Genomic DNA, 16,611 nt, shown 5'->3' with positions numbered 1-16,611 from the left:
TGTCACTGATAATATGGCTTCTGCCTCTCACCCTCCCTCCTCTCCGTGAGCAGACAGTGAGGGGCGGCTGAGAGCTTTCTCAGCGCGCCACCAAGACATCAATTCTGCCTCTTGATTTCCTTCAGACAACAAGAGCGCGAGGCGTGCACGCTCAACGGGCAGCTTCTTTAAAGGGAATTTTAGAAGGGGTGGGTGGGAAATCAGCATTTTGGAGTGGAAAGCACAGGGGAGGCAAGCTCAAAGGCACCCGGGCCACTCTTCCCATGAGGAGTGCAGTCAGAGGCTTGTGAATCTGTGGAACACTGCTGAGGATGGAAAGAGTGGAACATCTATTTTGGGTCCATGTGTCATTTTGGTTCAGCAAAATAACAAACAAACCCCCAAACCACACACACACACACACACACACACACACACACGAGAGAGAGAGAAAGTAAGGTTATTACATAATTGCTGCTCCCCCACCCTTGAAGTAATGTTCTATCCAACAGACTGAGCTGGGAAGGTGGGATGGGGGTGATGGCGACAAACCCCATTCCAAAAAACCCAACAGCCTGTGTTCCGTTTCAGAAGGCACAGAGTGTACTGTACGGCCTATAAAACTCCAAAACAGCCTCCAGACACTCCTGCAATCGTCCTCCATCAAAACACTTTGCCTTGCATACAAAAATAAGATACAGGGCTGAACGGAATACACAATCAGGCCATTACAGTACAGGGAGGCTGCTACTTAGCAACAAGGGGGCTTTAAAGCTGAGATGCAGGAGAGGAAGCAGAAATCTGTCAAGCCTGTTGGGCAAATGATAAACATTAGCAGGTTTTTGTTGGGTTGGGTTGGGGGGGGGTTGAAGGGGGAACTACAGAAGCCGTGCAAAAAAAAAAAAAAAAGAGGGGGGTGAGGAACAATAGTGTGTGTGCTTTTTTGGACTGCGTACATTAAAATAACAAAAGGGGGAAGGAGAGGGCAAAGGTTCTGAATAAATAAATCAGCTCATCATCTGATCTTCAGCTGACGGCTAGCTGCAAACATGGTTGAAGTCCCGTTGCCTCCACACCACCCATCACCCCAGAAGGATGGAGGGGTGTTTTCTAATACAGTGACCTCCGTTGAACTCTTAGAATGTTCTCCATCTCGTGCAGAGGTCTACCAGCTTTTTTTAAAAAAAAGAAATGAAATGAAAACACGAAGGGCTGGCCAGAGGGTGGAGAACCCATGCAGTTCGCAGAACCGACAACGGCACCGGACAAAAATAATCCATGACTTATTGGCTTTCAGAAGGGTCTCTTGGCATCATCTTTGGTGCACGGCCGGGGGGGGGAGGGGGGCTCTCGTCAGAACGCCGTAAATAGCGGAACGGAAGGGAGCTTTAAAAACAAGAACGAGAGACAGGCAAACAGGAGTGCTGAGAAATAAAATGTATTTCATCAGGTAAAGGTTGCTGGGGGTGGGGGTGCGGGAGGGGAGGGAAACATGCTGGCTGGCTGCAGCAGCAGCAGCGAAGATCTTTGCCAGAACAGGAGCTCAGACGCAAAACCATATTATTCTAGTCAGCTTAAACTCTGAAAGCTGGGGGGGGGGGTTGAAAGGCAGGAAGGCGGAGTGGGGGAGAGAGAAAGAAATGTATTTTTCATCAGCAAGTGTATAATTTATAAACAGCATTAAACAGTTTGTGTTTTCTTTCTCTCTCTCTCTCCCCCCCCCCTTCTCTTGGGTTGGACGGCACTCAAGCCTGCATTAATTTCTGCTCTGGGTACAGTGTGTTCTTGGAGCCGCATCTGCCAGTGATCATAAACTCTCTGGAATGCTGGCAGAACATCCAGACCCTGCCAGCAAGCCGATGACATCACTCTGGGAATAAATTCGGGATGGCGGCCAAAACTCGAGGCGGCGAGAAGGGGAGGGAAGAAAAGGAAGAGAGTGGGGGTTTTTTTAGAGAGACTCTGGAACAACATGAGCACTTCCTTTTCCTCTTGCTCTTTAAAAAGCCCGCTCCTTTGGGTTGCATCCAACTCACTTTTACTCAGAGTAGACCTACTGGAATTAGGGGACTGAAGTCAGCTATGCCTGTTGGCTTCAATGGGTCTGCTCTCAGCATGACGGACATTGAATGGAGGCAACTTAGAGTAGGTGATGGCCTCCTGTTGTTCGGCTCCAACTCCCACTAGTCCCAGCCAGCGTGGGCAGTGGCCAAGGATGCTGGGAACTGGAGGCCAACTGGGATAGCTCAGTTGGTAGAGCATGAGACTCTTAAGCTCAGGATTGTGAGTTCGAGCCCCATGATAGATGAAATATTTCTGCATTGCAGGGGATTGGAATAGACGAGCCTTCCAATTCTGTGAACATCTGGAGGGCCCCAGATCAGCCACTCTGATCTAGAGGAAAAGATTTTTAAAGGTGTCCCTAGAACTAGTTGAAAATAAGTCTTTGAGGGCAACAGTGAAAGGAAGGGAGGGAGAGACCAATGCCAAATGACTCATGTTACAGGAGGGCTGAGTGGATACCATGGAATATTCATAAACAGTCTCACTGCTTATGGGGGAAAAGAAAGCACAAGAATATTGACACACCGTGCCGATTCTTTGAATGATGTGGGAAACTTGTTTGACTAAGGGAAGTGGAGTAGAATAGAGGCAAGGCACTGGATATTGTGGGTGGAAAGGGTGCCAGGTGCAGGAGCAGAAAAATGAGAAAGTACGGAGTCCAGTGGCAGGAAGAACAAGAGGCAGGAGGGTGGAGAAGGAAAGGAGGCCAATAAACTCATTCCCCATGAATTCTCCTCATTTCTGAAGCACACAGGCTTTGGTTAAAAAGGTTGCAACTGGGTAGCAAGAAGATAGTCCTGATTATTATTGGAGGGAAGCAAGACTTAGGGTGTTAGATAGGGTTGCATCTGAGGCCTTGCATCAAAATAAGCTGGCTAAGGAGGACTGCTGGTAACTGTTTGGTTGCTGTTCCCCCCATTTAGGTCTTCTTTTGTTATCCAGTGCATTTTGCCACCCCTTGTTCAGCAGCCTCATCTGCACCAGGCTGCCAAATCCACCCGTCTGTCTCCAGCAGGACACTTCTCTGTTCTTGTCACACAAGAAGCTGAAGTTGAATAGCCGGCACTGCCTCACCTTCCCTTCACGGAGACATAGACATCAGAGGGAAGGGAAAGGAAGGCAGCTTCTCCCTTTCAAGGCTCTCATGAAGAAAGAGGAAGTGGGTGACAAGAGGACAGACCCCCCCGGGACCCCAAATTTCAATTGCACCCAGTATATTGCTCCAGCAGTCATGGTGCAAAGGTTGCTTGAAGTTGACTGTTCATATAAACAACAACAGACCCAGAATGAGCTAAAAGGTGAGACTTCTATGGTGAGGGACTTCTCCATTTACTTATGTCATCAGATCAACAGGTACCATGGACACTCAAGGTGCTATATAGATCTATCATAATTTGGGAGGCGTTAAAAAGCATCCTCCACTTTCAAAATGGCATAAGATCTGTGGATCTTGGGGGACGCTGATGGCAACTCACTCATGGTGGCAAGACTTGGGTCATCAACGTACAACCCAGCTTCAGAGTTTGCCTTTGCAGCCCTGCTCACTGGGAGCAGAAATGCCCTGCCACATTGATGAGGGCATATGACGGGTTGGGAAGATCTGTAAGGAGCATGGATTGCTGCCACTCTCATTCACCTGAAACCCATCCTCAACCCATCTCTGCAATTGCCAAAATAACCCTCGTTGAGGAACCGGAGCAGAGATGGGTATCTTGGGTTCCTTATCCCGGCACACTAGTCTGCTCCTCTCTGCCCAAAGCAAAAGGGTCACACGGGTGAGTTAGGAGGCAGAAGGTGTGGCCAATCTGAGTTGGATCCAGAGTTTGTAGTTACCTCTCAGTGCCTTAGGAACATTCCATTTTTACCATATGCCACTGCCCCATGTGTTCCATGCCTATGTTAACAAATAGGGTTTGTATGCTTTGGGTACCTATAGTTGCAATGGTTGCTATAAACACTGCCATGAGAAAGCACACCCACACAAAACTATAGACAGAAAGGACAATGATGGAGTGGTTTTATTGAAGAGTGGCACCGTGAGTGTTGATCTTTATGCCACTTGGTACAACATTTCGCAACACTGCTTTACAAAGCAGTGCCTTACAAAGGCACCATATGCAAAAATGACATTATTATTATTTCTAAATATTATTCAGCTCATTATCTGCTTTGCACAAGCGTTTCAAGCAAACGTACAAATGCAAGCAAATGCACGACCCAACAGAGGAAAACAAAATAATTAAAAAAACAAAGCAGTCAAACCATAACAACAAGCTCACCACTACCTAACATGGGTATAATCAACAAAAAAGAGGAGAGGATAAACAACGGCTGGCAGGAAAAGAAACAACACTCAAATGCCGGGAAGAAGAGAACCTATTAGTTTGGCTGTTGTTGCCAGGCGAGCCTCCCTGGGGTGAGCATTGCATAGACAGGGAGCCATCACCAAAAAGACCTCTTCATTTTTAGGACTTTGCTTTGGGCATGATCCTCTGGTAGTGGAAGTGGGTGGAAAACACCCCTTGAGAGCATTCTGAACAGCAAGCTACACCAGCCCACTCATAAGATCAAAGGAAATTGAAAGGGAGATAGAAGAATCCATACCTGGGGCCCAGTAGGGATTTTGCTTATGCACCTACATAGTTTAAGAGTGGATTAGAGAAACTGTTGGAAGAAGAGGGTGAAGGGTTAGCAAGGGCTCTTAGCTGCTATGGCTCAGTGGAGATCTCTTGCTTTCAAGGGACCTGGTTAGCCACTGCACTGCCCCATCTCTTCTGCTTTCCTAAGATTCACTCAGAAATAATCTGGAAGTGTGTTTCTGATTTACCCTCCTGGTTCCCAATCCGACAAATGATCTGTGGTCAGGTTTCCCTAGATGGATCAGGGTGGGGAGCCATCAGACGAGGGTGTTAGCAGAAATATTGTTTCCTCTTTGCATTATCGTCCCCTTTTCCTCCCTTCTCCAACCACATCCCCCCTTTCAGTTCTGCAAAACTGTGTTGCTAAGATCACATTCACTGCCAATCTGATTTGGGGAAGATTTCTTGGCTCTAAAACCATGACGACTGAAACCTAGGGATGAACCCAAACCATCACATTATCCCAGATAAAACTATCAGGTTGCTTCTCCACCGCACACCCACAATCCTAGTCAAAGCCAGGGTGGATAAAAATCAAAGATTTAATTTTTTAAAATATATACATATATAAATCAGATTTTTAAAATTTAAATTGCATTTTTAAAATAAAATGCTTTTGTAGGAAAAATCTTTCTAAAGATAGCTTTCTATTTAAGTTACATTATACTCAAAAGGACATTCATTAGGAAATAAGGATTTGTTTTAAGTTTTTCATGTGTGCTAAAACTCAGGGTTCCCCCCCCCAAATGTTTAACCACATCAGCTAACAAACATGGATACATATGCTATAATGTTATTGTTTTAGTTCAGGGATGTCCAACCAGTAGGTTGTGATCTACCGGTAGATCCCCAGCTGATCCTGTTAGATCGCGGGATCGTTATCAAGTGCAAAAAGTTATGGGGGGGGGGAGCTTAGAAACTCTGTGCAATCCTCCCCCCAAAATGGCTCAACAACTCTGGGAAATCCACCCAACCCATGCACGCTCCTCCTCCCTCCAATGACAATGGGTAGATCACTGCCAGTTTTTTTTTATACTGGGAGTAGATCACAGTATCATGGGAGTTGGACGTGCCTGTTTAGTTAAATAAATTATTTAAATTGTTATTAAGGAAATTATTATTTTTTTCTCCTTCCAATAAAGTACAGCAGAAAAGTTCTCCAAATATTAATGGTTAACTTATTAAACCTCCCAATAATTTCATAATTATCGGTCTATGTATTTTAATAGTATAACCAAATCTTGTAATTTTTGATATAACTGTAAAAAAAAACCACTCTGAAAATTTATTATTCCAAAAATGAAACCTTCCTCTGGTTGCAAATATTAAAATTATACCAGCAAGAATTAGTCTTTCTGCAAATAAATAAATAAATAAAGTCTTACTGACTAGTGATTTCAATCAACTTGATTTAAATCAAATCCACCCTGGTCAAAGCTGAGCCATTCTTAGGAGCACAGGAAGATGCCTTATATACCACGTCAGGTCCTTGGTGCATCAAGCTCAGTATTGCAGTATTACAGCTGCACTCCAGGGTTTCATATGGGAGACAAATCCCAGCTGTACCTGGATATGCCCCACCAGGAATCTCATCACTTTCTCTCTCTTTAGGGCTGGTCCATTTGTGGGTGGCTGCATTTCTGGTGGACAGAGACTCAGAGAGTGGTGAGAAGAGGCCCAGAACAAGGATTTCAGTCCTCCAGTGCACAATACAAAGATACACACATTTCTGATGGCAGCGCAGCAGCCCTGACCTCCATAGGGCACACGGGAACAGGGGCTGCCCTGATCAATCCTGTTATTTAATGCGAGGGTTTATCGTTTGTTAATTGATTTCTTAAAATAAAAAACCCTCTATCATCAGGTATCGCTCGTAAACACTTGATTAGTTAACGCGCATCCAAAGTGAAATTAAAAAACGCCACACACACGCGGCTCTAACTTCAATTAAGCCTGAGGTTTTACAACGATATAGCCAAATACTACAAAACATGTTAAGTGCAGGCAGGGGTGGGAAATGGGACAAACAGCAGATAGGGGGGCTGGCTGGTCCACCTAGGGAGTCAATTTCTAATTAAACAAGTTGTGAATTTATCCGAGAGAGAGAGAGAGAGAGAAAAAGAGAGAAAGAAACAGGTTTTAAAAAAAACAATCCATTGTTCCAGTGTTAAGAGGAGGCCTTCATTCAGTCAAATCAGTGTAAGCTTATCTGGGGATGGAGGGAGAGCAAGAAAAGGAGGGTGGGGGCAGAGAAAGTTGGAATAAAACAGCCCAAGGGGGTGCCGGTAGCTTTCATAAACAACAGCCCTGGAATTTAACGCGGTTGTTTTCGAGCACCAGAGCAGCTCCTCCCTCCCTCCCACCCAGGCAGGCAGGAAAGGGGAAAAAAAAAACCTTTCATGATGACAAACTTGGCTCGACGCTCACTGTACATACTGTACCCGCAAAGCAGGCAGCCAGCCAGCCAGCTGCTGGCACTGGGCCAAAACGACAACAACAAACAGAGGCAGCGTGCGCCAGAGAGGAGAGGGAGGGAGGGAGGGGAAGGGAAAACACAGCTGAGAGGCAGCAGAGCGCTCTCTCCACACGGGCCGACACTGTGCTGTCCCCACCGCCGGACAGCGCGATGGGACGCTGGGGAATCGCCGGCAGGTTTGGCCGAACCTGGTTTTGCAATACGGGTATTCGGTGGTTACAGAATATTCACACACAAACACACACAAACACACACACAAACACACACACACACACACACCACTCTCTCTTGAATGCACGCATGAACACAAAACATGAATTCTGCATATCTTGTTTCCTAACATGATCTATTCAGGCAGCCCGCTGCTTGCATGGACTCAAAAGCTGGATTTGGGGTCTGGTTTCAAGGTAATGAGGGGATGCGGGTGGCGCTGTGGGTTAAACCACAGAGCCTAGGACTTGCTGATCAGAAGGTCAGTGGTTCGAATCCCCGTGACGGGGTGAGCTTCTGTTGCTCGGTCCCTGCTTCTGCCAACCTAACAGGTCGAAAGCACGTCAAAGTGCAAGTAGATAAATAGGTACCGCTCCAGCGGGAAGGTAAACGGCGTTTCCGTGCACTGCTCTGGTTCGCCAGAAGCGGCTTGGTCATGCTGGCCACATGACCCAGAAGCTGTACACCAGCTCTCTCGGCCAATAAAGTGAGATGAGCGCCACAACCCTAGAGTTGGCCACCACTGGACCTAATGGCCAGGGGTCCCTTTACCTTTACTTCAAGGTGATGGGGCTAACCTATAAAGGTCTAAATGTCCTGGGAGTCAAATATCTGAAGCAAGACCCCCTCACTGGCTGAAAATGTGCAGGGAGTTCCTCCTTGACACTCTGCCATGGGCAGGCGCGCATTTGAGGTGAGGCAAGGAAGGGCCTTATGTTCAGTGGCACCTTGTGCCTGGAAACCCCTCCATCCCTGAAGCATATTTGCCACTGACACTCATCCCGGTCCGTTTCAGTATCAGGTAAAGACCTAGTTATTTGGCTGGGCATTTACTGGATGCTAACCCTTCCATGTGGAAGGAAACTGCTTTGCGCTGCAGTTTTTATTTCCAAGTTTTGAAGTTTTAAGGCTTGAACTGTATTTTTTACCTGTTATTTTACCTAAATTGTGTATGGTTTGATTGTTTCACCGGTTTGGAGATTTTGGGAACTGTGATTTGCACTGCACCTCACTTTGAGAACTTACAATGAACGGTGCATTTGCAATGTTTCACATAGATAGATAGATAGATAGATAGATAGATAGATAGATAGATAGATGATAGATAGATAGATAGATAGATAGATAGATAGATGATAGATAGATAGATAGATAGATAGATAGATAGATGATAGATAGATAGATAGATGATAGATAGATAGATAGATAGATAGATAGATAGATAGATGATAGATAGATATAGATATAGATAGACAGATGATAGATAGATAGATAGATAGATAGATAGATAGATATAAATATAGATAGATAGATAGATGATAGATAGATAGATGATAGATGATAGATAGATGATAAATAGATAGATGATAGATAGATTTGCATTTGTGCTGAAACCATATACTTCCTCTCCATAATTTTTTGGCCCTGTAAACAGGATATAAAAGTGGACAGCTACATTCCGGTTATTTTCAGAGGTAGGGCTTAATTTCAGGAGGTGCAAATGTCCCCCAATTAACCTCTCCCCAACACAACTGAAATCCCCCCACAATTTATTGTGGCAACTGACATCCCCCATTCCGAAAAATTTCCCAGGGAACACACGGAGCTTCAGCAACCCTGGCATATTTTGTCACCTGTCAGAATTAACCCACCTGACTCCAGGAAAAACTGAAAGAAGGAACAGACTTTTGCCCACCCTCTTATCACCCTCAAACGTAGGTTGAAAGTTCTTTTTATACCTACAGAGAAGTTTTCGCTGGGTGGAAATGTGGAGCTCTGCTGGAGGGATGAAGCTTCCCTTGGAATATATTCCTATATTTCCTCAGTGGTAGAGCATCTGCCTTGCACACAGAAGGACTTAGTTTCAATCCCTGGCTTCCAGTATGTTTCTGATCACAATTCAAAGTGTTGGTGCTGACCTTTGAGGTCCTAAACGGCCTCGGCCCAGTATACCTGAAGGAGCATCTCCACCCGCATCGTTCTGCCCGGACACTGAGGTCCAGCTCTGAGGGCCTTCTGGCAGTTCCCTCACTGTGAGAAGCAAAGTTACTGGGAACCAGGCAGAGGGCCTTCTCGGTAGTGGCGCCCAGCCTGTGGAACGCCCTCCCATCAGATGTCAAGGAAACAAACAACTATCTGACTTTTAGAAGACAGCTGAAGGCAGCCCTGTTTAGGAAAGTTTTTAATGTGTGACATTTAAATGTATTTTTAATCTTTGTTGGAAGCCGCCCAGAGTGGCTGGGAAGACCCAGCCAGATGGGCAGGGTACAAATAAATTATTATTATTATTATTATTATTATTATTATTATTATTATTATTATTCCTGTAAAGCTGCACAGACCCTCGTCTGAAACCCTGGAGAGCCACTGCCTCTCAGTGGAGAGAGAGCTAGATTGGACCAAGGCATCTCCCTTGCTTCCTCTGTTCTAAGGCTGCAGTTTCCCATCATGCTCAGCTTCTGCCCTTTGACAGCAAGGCAATCAACAACTGAGTTGTTTACAGCACCTTCCGAAACCATTTTTGGTCCATCAAGCCTACCCAGGCATATAATTTTAGCACAGAATTTTGACATGAGAGTTTAATAGTTATAAAGTGTTTTAAAATTACTGGTTTTATTTTATATTTAAAGGGTTGGGTTTTTTTTTTACAAATTGTAACCTGCTTTTAAATTAGTGTTTTAAAGGAAGATTTTAGACCGTCTGTTGTGAGCCACTCAGAGGTCTTTTGTTCCAGCAAGCAGTATCTAAATTTTGTTAAATAAATACATGCAAATCTCTGTGAACACCCTGCAACTGTTGCTTCCTTCCCATGATTACAGTGAGGACCAGACTGTAAATACTCCAGAAGCTAACAACTGGGACATGGTAGGAGAGCCTTATCTGTGTCCAAGGCTAGTATCAGGAATCAGCGTAACTGGGCAATCGCCAAGGTCCGCACTGCAGCAGTGAGTCCACAACCAGCCTTTGGAGCCCCCAGGCCTTGCTTCTGCTGCTGCCTCTTGCTGCTATCACCTGTTCACCTATCTCTTCTAAGCAAGCGAGCCAGGAGAGAGATGCAGAGGGCTCGCCTTCTCCCTTTCTCCCTAGCTGCTGTGTAGCTAGGACTCAAAAATAATATGGTGAATGAATGCACAGCAGTTGAGGGTGAGGAACAAATTTGTGGTGGGCAGGAGGGGGCTCGTTAGCTTTCTGAATTTTAATGAGAAACTACCTAATCTGCCTCCTGCCAACCTAGCAGTTCAAAAGCACATCAAAGTGCAAGTAGATAAATAGGTGGGAAGGTAAACGGCATTTCCATGCACTGCTCTGGTTCGCCAGAAGTGGCTTAGTCATGCTGGCCACGTGACCCGGAAGCTGTACGCCGGCTCCCTCAGCCAATAAAGCGAGATGAGCGCCGCAACCCCAGAGTTGGCCATGACTGGACCTAATGGTCAGGGGTCCCTTTACCTTTTACCTAATCGGCACATCTCGAACCAAGAACCAAAACACTGCCATCCTTTGAAATCTACACTTCTCCGAATTTTGCAATGCTGTTTTCCAAGCAAAGAATATGTGCAAAAATGTGTATACGTATTAGAAGAAAGGGGGCATAAAATGCATTTGTTTAGGGAAAAATTTCAAAAATGTATATTAGTCAAAACTGCATGTAAAAACATGGTGGGTGGGGTTAGGATCAAGATGCTGATGAATTTTCACGATGAATTTTATAATGTTAAAAGAAGAATGCCAAATCAATGCAGGAATGTGAAATGCTGATTTTAAGATTAGGAAAAACTGAAAAACTGAGAGAAACAGAATGTGGCAGATTTCTCTCTCTCTGCACAAAGGCTACACCAGGGCATGTGCCTTTGTGTGTGAGGAGGTGAGTCCATTCAAGAAAGGGTCCCAGTGTGGACCTCCAAACCTTTGAGCCCCAAAATCATCACACCATCAAAATCATGTGAGAGAGACTCCCACCCAGCCAGCCACAATAGTCAAGGCGGTATGCTGCCATCACTGAGCATGCTTTGTCCTGATTGGACGGTCCCCCCTGCCACTTCAGTTCTCTTGCTTAAATACCACCCCCTTTCTGCAAAGCTTGGGACACATAAGCTATGTAAGGAGCACCATTCAGAGAACTGAGTATATGGGATGGTTGTACACTGAGTTCCTCCTGCAAGTAAGTTTAGGACTGAATTAACTTTCAGGGTACCAAGCCTCCCACTTAGCATTCCAGCCCCTCGATAGCCATTTAATTAAGGAGGCTGCATAATTTGAGCCCAATCGTGAGATTCATTACAGGAAGCGAGTGCCTAATTCTGCAACAGTTTTACTAATGCAACTCCAGTGGTTGCTCAGAGAATGCAGCTTTCGCAACACATACACAGAAATGCAGAACGTGTTGGTGGAGACAAAGACGGGTGAAATAGGGGGAGCCATGTCTGTCCATCCTGGAAGGATGGAATAGTAATCAGCCACTTGGGATTCAAAGTCTGCCGCTCCAGGGCTGTGCTTAAGCACCTGCAGTATCAAGGAGCCAAGGAAAACCATTCAGAACGGCAAGACCTGGCTCTGAGGACCTCTGACAAAGTGTAACCAATTGGTTTTAATGGCTGGGAAATCATTGAGAAATTGTAGTTTGTACTCTTCAACAGGGCAAAGTCTGAAGCGTGGCTCATGGTCTGAATTGGTATGCATTTAAACCAGGAGGTCCCTAACTCCAATGGCAATCATTAGAAGTATGTTTCTGGTGTATGGAAAACTCTCAGGAGGGAAGGAGACCACAGCTTCTAGAGGCCAAGGAGTTGAACTTCTGCACATCCTTTGTCCTACCACAATGGCTGCCATTATTTGGTAGCCTGTTGTCAAGTGGACACAAGACCACACTATGGACTAGAAAGCTGTTGGTTCAGTCTTGTGCTGGCCATGAGCAAGCTTTGCCATTTTTCTCTCAACCAAGCCTATTTGCAGTACAGAGATAATATTGGTCTAACTTACAAGTGCCCAAATCCCAGCAGAGCAGAAAAGACTATTTATGTATGTGACCATAATAATAATAATAATAATAATAATTTATTACGGCCATAGGCCCATACAGATAAAAACAAGACATAAATAACAGCTTGTGCACGTGGGAAAAAAAACAGCCGCTAAAACACTACTATAACAATAAAATACTATAAGATGGAATGGCATACTACGCCTTAATTAGCTTGTGGTGCTCCTTGGCAGTGCTTTTGGGTAAGGACAGCGACCAGGAACCTAGCCACTTTCAGGGTCGTATGGGTATCCTTATCCTGCAAGATTTGGGCAAGGTGGAATTTTGGTGGGGTACCCTCTAGTTTCTGAATGATTGATCCCAACAAATTTGCCCGTGGCACCTTGAATAAGGGGCAAGTGAACATAATGTGCTGAAGCGACTCTGGCGTCTCCTTATCACATTCGCACATGGCGGAGGCTTGGCCCTTTGAGAATCTATGTCTCAGGACATTGGAGGGAAAAACGTTAAATCTCGCTTTGGTGAAGGCCAGCCTATGGGCAACATTCGAAAGGGAGGAGAGGTATGATGGAACGCGGTAAGTTAAAGTGATACCAATGTTCTGGGGCGAACAAACACCTCCCCCCAGCGTATAATTTCGCTGTAAATCGATGTCATCCAGTCTTTGGCGGATCAGTCTTTGAGCAGTGATTTGATCTAGTTTTAGGGAATCTAAGGGAGAGATTCCATAGCTCAGGAGTTTGGCATGAATTCTACTAGTCCAAAGGCTGGAGAATTCATCTCGCCATAAGCATTGGACAAGGTAATGGTCTGGTAATCTATGCCACAATGATAACCAATAATTGAAGACTTGCTTCCACAGGCAAGTTTCTAAGGATGCGATCTTCAATTCTAGTCGCATGGCTGCGTTGCTTACGCACAGGGGGAGCATTAGGAGCCGACGTAGGAATTGGTTTTGCAGAGTCTCAAGAGGAGCAAGGTCTGTCATCACGGCCCAGAGCGGGGCAGCATAAGCAAGCACGGGTACCACTTTTGCCTTGAACACCTTTAGGGCCGAGGGAACATGCAAAGCTCCATCCGAAAAGAAAAATCGGAGGAGCGCATATGACAGAGTTTTGGCCTTGTTAAGGAGGTGTTGAATTTGTGCTTTCCACCCCAAATTGTGTTGAAAAATAACTCCTAGGTATTGAAATTTTAGGACTTGCTCTATTTTTGCTCCACCAAGCTTCCATTCGTATAATCTCCGACTTCTGGCGAAAATCAGGATCTTAGATTTAGCATGGTTGATGGTTAATTGGTTGAGTTGACAATACGTGGCAAAGATCTTCAGACCATAGCTGTCTGGATGTTAATGGCCCAGAGATGGAAAGAAGACAAAGTCCCTACCAGAGAAGAATGGTGGATTAAGTTGATGGACTATGCCAAAATGGCAAAAATGACCAGAAGAATCAGAGATCAGGAAGGCCAACATTTTAATAAGGAATGGGGAAATTACATAATTTATCTTAAAAACCATCATAAACAGCTAAAATCATTAGTTGGATTGGAATAACACTTGTAGTTTAATGTTGAATTTTGGATATAACAGAGACGAAAAATATTTGGATTATTATAAAAGATGCAGGAGGAAATTGTTAACAAACAGACCCACAAAGGGGAGGAGAGAAGTACAGGAGATTCTTTGGAATCTTGGTTTCATGTTGTTGGATAATTGATTGTAAATTTTTAAACTGCAAAACTATTTTTTTAAAATAATAATAATAATAATAATAGTACTGGCCTAACAGCCCACACAGCAAGCTGCAGACACAAAATAATCTATGCAAAATAAGAAAAGCTGTTCTGTTCTTACAAGTTGGGACCTAACTCAGGCTGGTGACCAGGTATGTGAGCTTTCCGTTATCACACAAAGATCCTCAACAGGCAGACCAGAGCAATATTTCACAGGGATGAAAAGGGAACAAGTTGGGTCACAGGTTAACAGCAAAGAGGGCCAATTGTCAGCAAACAGCTCAGTTTGGTGGCTTTGTAAAACCTTGTTCTACACACACCTGTGATTTGATTCATTCTATGTTCTCCGTGGAACACAGAGTGCTCACTGGAAGGACAGATCCTGAAGCTGAGGCTCCAATACTTTGGCCACCTCCTGAGAAGAGAAGACTCCCTGGAAAAGACCCTGATGTTGGGAAAGATGGAGGGCGCAAGGAGAAGGGAACGACAGAGGATGAGATGGTTGGACAGTGTTCTCGAAGCTACCAGCATGCGTTTGACCAAACTGCGGGAGGCAGTGGAAGACAGGAGTGCCTGGTCACAAAGTGTCAAACACAACTAAATGACTAAACAATAACAAACAACAAATGTTCTCCATGATGAAGGGATATGTGAAACTGAGAGGATTGCAACCAATTTTAAAATACACATTTCTCCCAACTTTGTCTCTCTTTTGGAACAAGTCCTGCCTCACACACACACACACACCAGTCACTATTTATAAGGAGGGAGTGACATAACATGAAATGCATTGACATCTATTTTGGACCTATGTATTCATCTTCTTGTATGCTCTAAACTCAATATGATGAGGGTGATGACGATAGAGTTTCAGCATATTCCAATCCTGATTGAGCTAAAATACCATTAACCTGGAAAGTGTATGGGAGGAAGGAATGCCCCCCCCCCATTTTTCCAAACTTACCTGAATGAGCCAATAAGTGCATCCGGAGCCGCAGGCTGTCAAGGAATCTTTTCCCGCACAATTCACACCCATAAGTCTTCATCCCACTGTGCAGTTTCCTACAGAAAGGCAAAAGATGGGTGGAAAGTGAGTCCTCTTGGTATGCTCAGAGATTTCGAGTGCCGGGGTGGAAAGAATTTATTTTTAAACACCAGCCCTTAACCCATGGGGATGTTTCACAAAAGCTACTGTTACTGACAGATTCTCATCAGTTAAGAATCACAGGAAAGATATTATATTTAACTGGGAGGGTTAAGCAGGGGATTTTTTAAACAACCACATAAGCTTGTTGTCATAAAAAAAATATTCAAGACTTCTCCTGAAGCATTTATACATATAACCAAATAAGGCTTTAAAAGACATGAGCATACTCACAGACTACAAAAAAAACCCCACCTCTCACACACCTGGGCTGATGTGACGTGTGATAGATGGTTTTTTGTTGTAGCCTTGCTCAACCCAGCCTCAGTTCTGCAGCTGTAAAATGGGCACTTTTAATGACTGGAACGGAATAGCCACAGACAGGTTGATGCTATAATTTGAAGCATGTTCCCACCCCACCCCATCACCCCCAATCTACTGATGGACCACCTCTCTTGGTGGCTAGTCAGGGCTGCTGAGAGAGGAGTCATAAAGTGCTTTTTACATTTATAAAAAAAATGTGGAAACAACTGGTGAGAAGAAACAGCAATATATGAGTTAAGGAAGGGCAGAAATGCCAACAGAATGATTGGAAGTGGGGAGGGTGGGGGGTGAAGAGGAAAAGGTACTTAATCAACATCCTGGGAGATTTATTTTCCTGCTTCCATCTCTACTCCTAACCCAGGGCTGTGAATCTAGACACTTCCCAAGACAGGTGATGAAAGGCACCCATCCATGGCCTTTCTGGTTGGGAGCGTGCACTGTCTCTTTTATAAAACAGCTGCTCATTGAAGAGTGAACTGGTGAAGTTCTTGAGCCATTGGTCTCGCGGCCCAAATGATATTTAGCAGGCTGAGCTATATATGTCAAGATGGGGCAGTAGCAGGATTGATCCCAAGAAGACAGAGGAAGAAATAGTTGCCCAACTTCTATCGGTTTTAAATTCCCATCACTGAAATTCATCTACATCCCTATGACAAAGAGACATGGAGGAAACAGCTACCCAATCACAGCTAAGCTACAGACTGTATGGAGTATCACCCCCCTGTCAATCAAATCCCTTCCCCAAACAGGCTCAAAGGGGCATGAACTATGAGAAAAGCAGCTGCCTAGGGGCACATCCCAGACACTCGATGGGGGTACAAAGCAAAGCAGGTGAGGGGTGTGGTTTATATAGGGGGTGTGGTCTAGAGAGAGTCCCAAGAGCAGATTTGGGAGGTCACCAGGTCTGGGGTTCCTCAGCCCTGCACTAAAAGTCCCACACAGTTTTTTCTCCACATTTTAACAGTGGAGAGGGTCACTACAACCAGAGGGCAGGGAATGTTGCCACAGAATAACACTGCCTAAATGTAAATGTGCTTTGCAGCATGCAGCAGTGAAAGGAAGACTG

The 16,611-nt window shown here is 44.8% G+C and overlaps 1 protein-coding gene and 2 long non-coding RNA genes across 6 annotated transcripts in view; 2 read left to right on the top strand and 1 right to left on the bottom strand.

The window, feature by feature from the left end:
* The window catches only part of LOC310696116, a 158,831-nt gene that overhangs the window by 34,017 nt on the left and 108,203 nt on the right, over positions 1–16,611 (top strand). The window lies entirely within an intron of this gene.
* The window catches only part of ZBTB16 (zinc finger and BTB domain containing 16), a 192,911-nt gene that overhangs the window by 96,860 nt on the left and 79,440 nt on the right, over positions 1–16,611 (bottom strand). For all 4 annotated transcript variants that reach the window (XM_083481018.1, XM_083481019.1, XM_083481017.1 and 1 more), the window contains exon 3: positions 15,042–15,139. In XM_083481018.1, coding sequence (XP_083337144.1) covers positions 15,042–15,139 — 98 coding nt within the window. The remainder of the gene's footprint in view (positions 1–15,041; positions 15,140–16,611) is intronic.
* On the top strand, positions 1,391–7,018 carry LOC310696104. Its single transcript, XR_014520427.1, has 3 exons — positions 1,391–1,429; positions 2,967–3,341; positions 6,294–7,018. It is a non-coding gene; the product is annotated as an uncharacterized lncRNA (long non-coding RNA).

This window comes from Podarcis liolepis, assembly GCF_965112155.1.
Source record: "Podarcis liolepis genome assembly, chromosome: 16".
NCBI lineage: Eukaryota > Metazoa > Chordata > Lepidosauria > Squamata > Lacertidae > Podarcis > Podarcis liolepis.
Note: the sequence above shows the minus strand (reverse complement) of the source record. Positions and strands in the feature narration are given on the sequence as shown.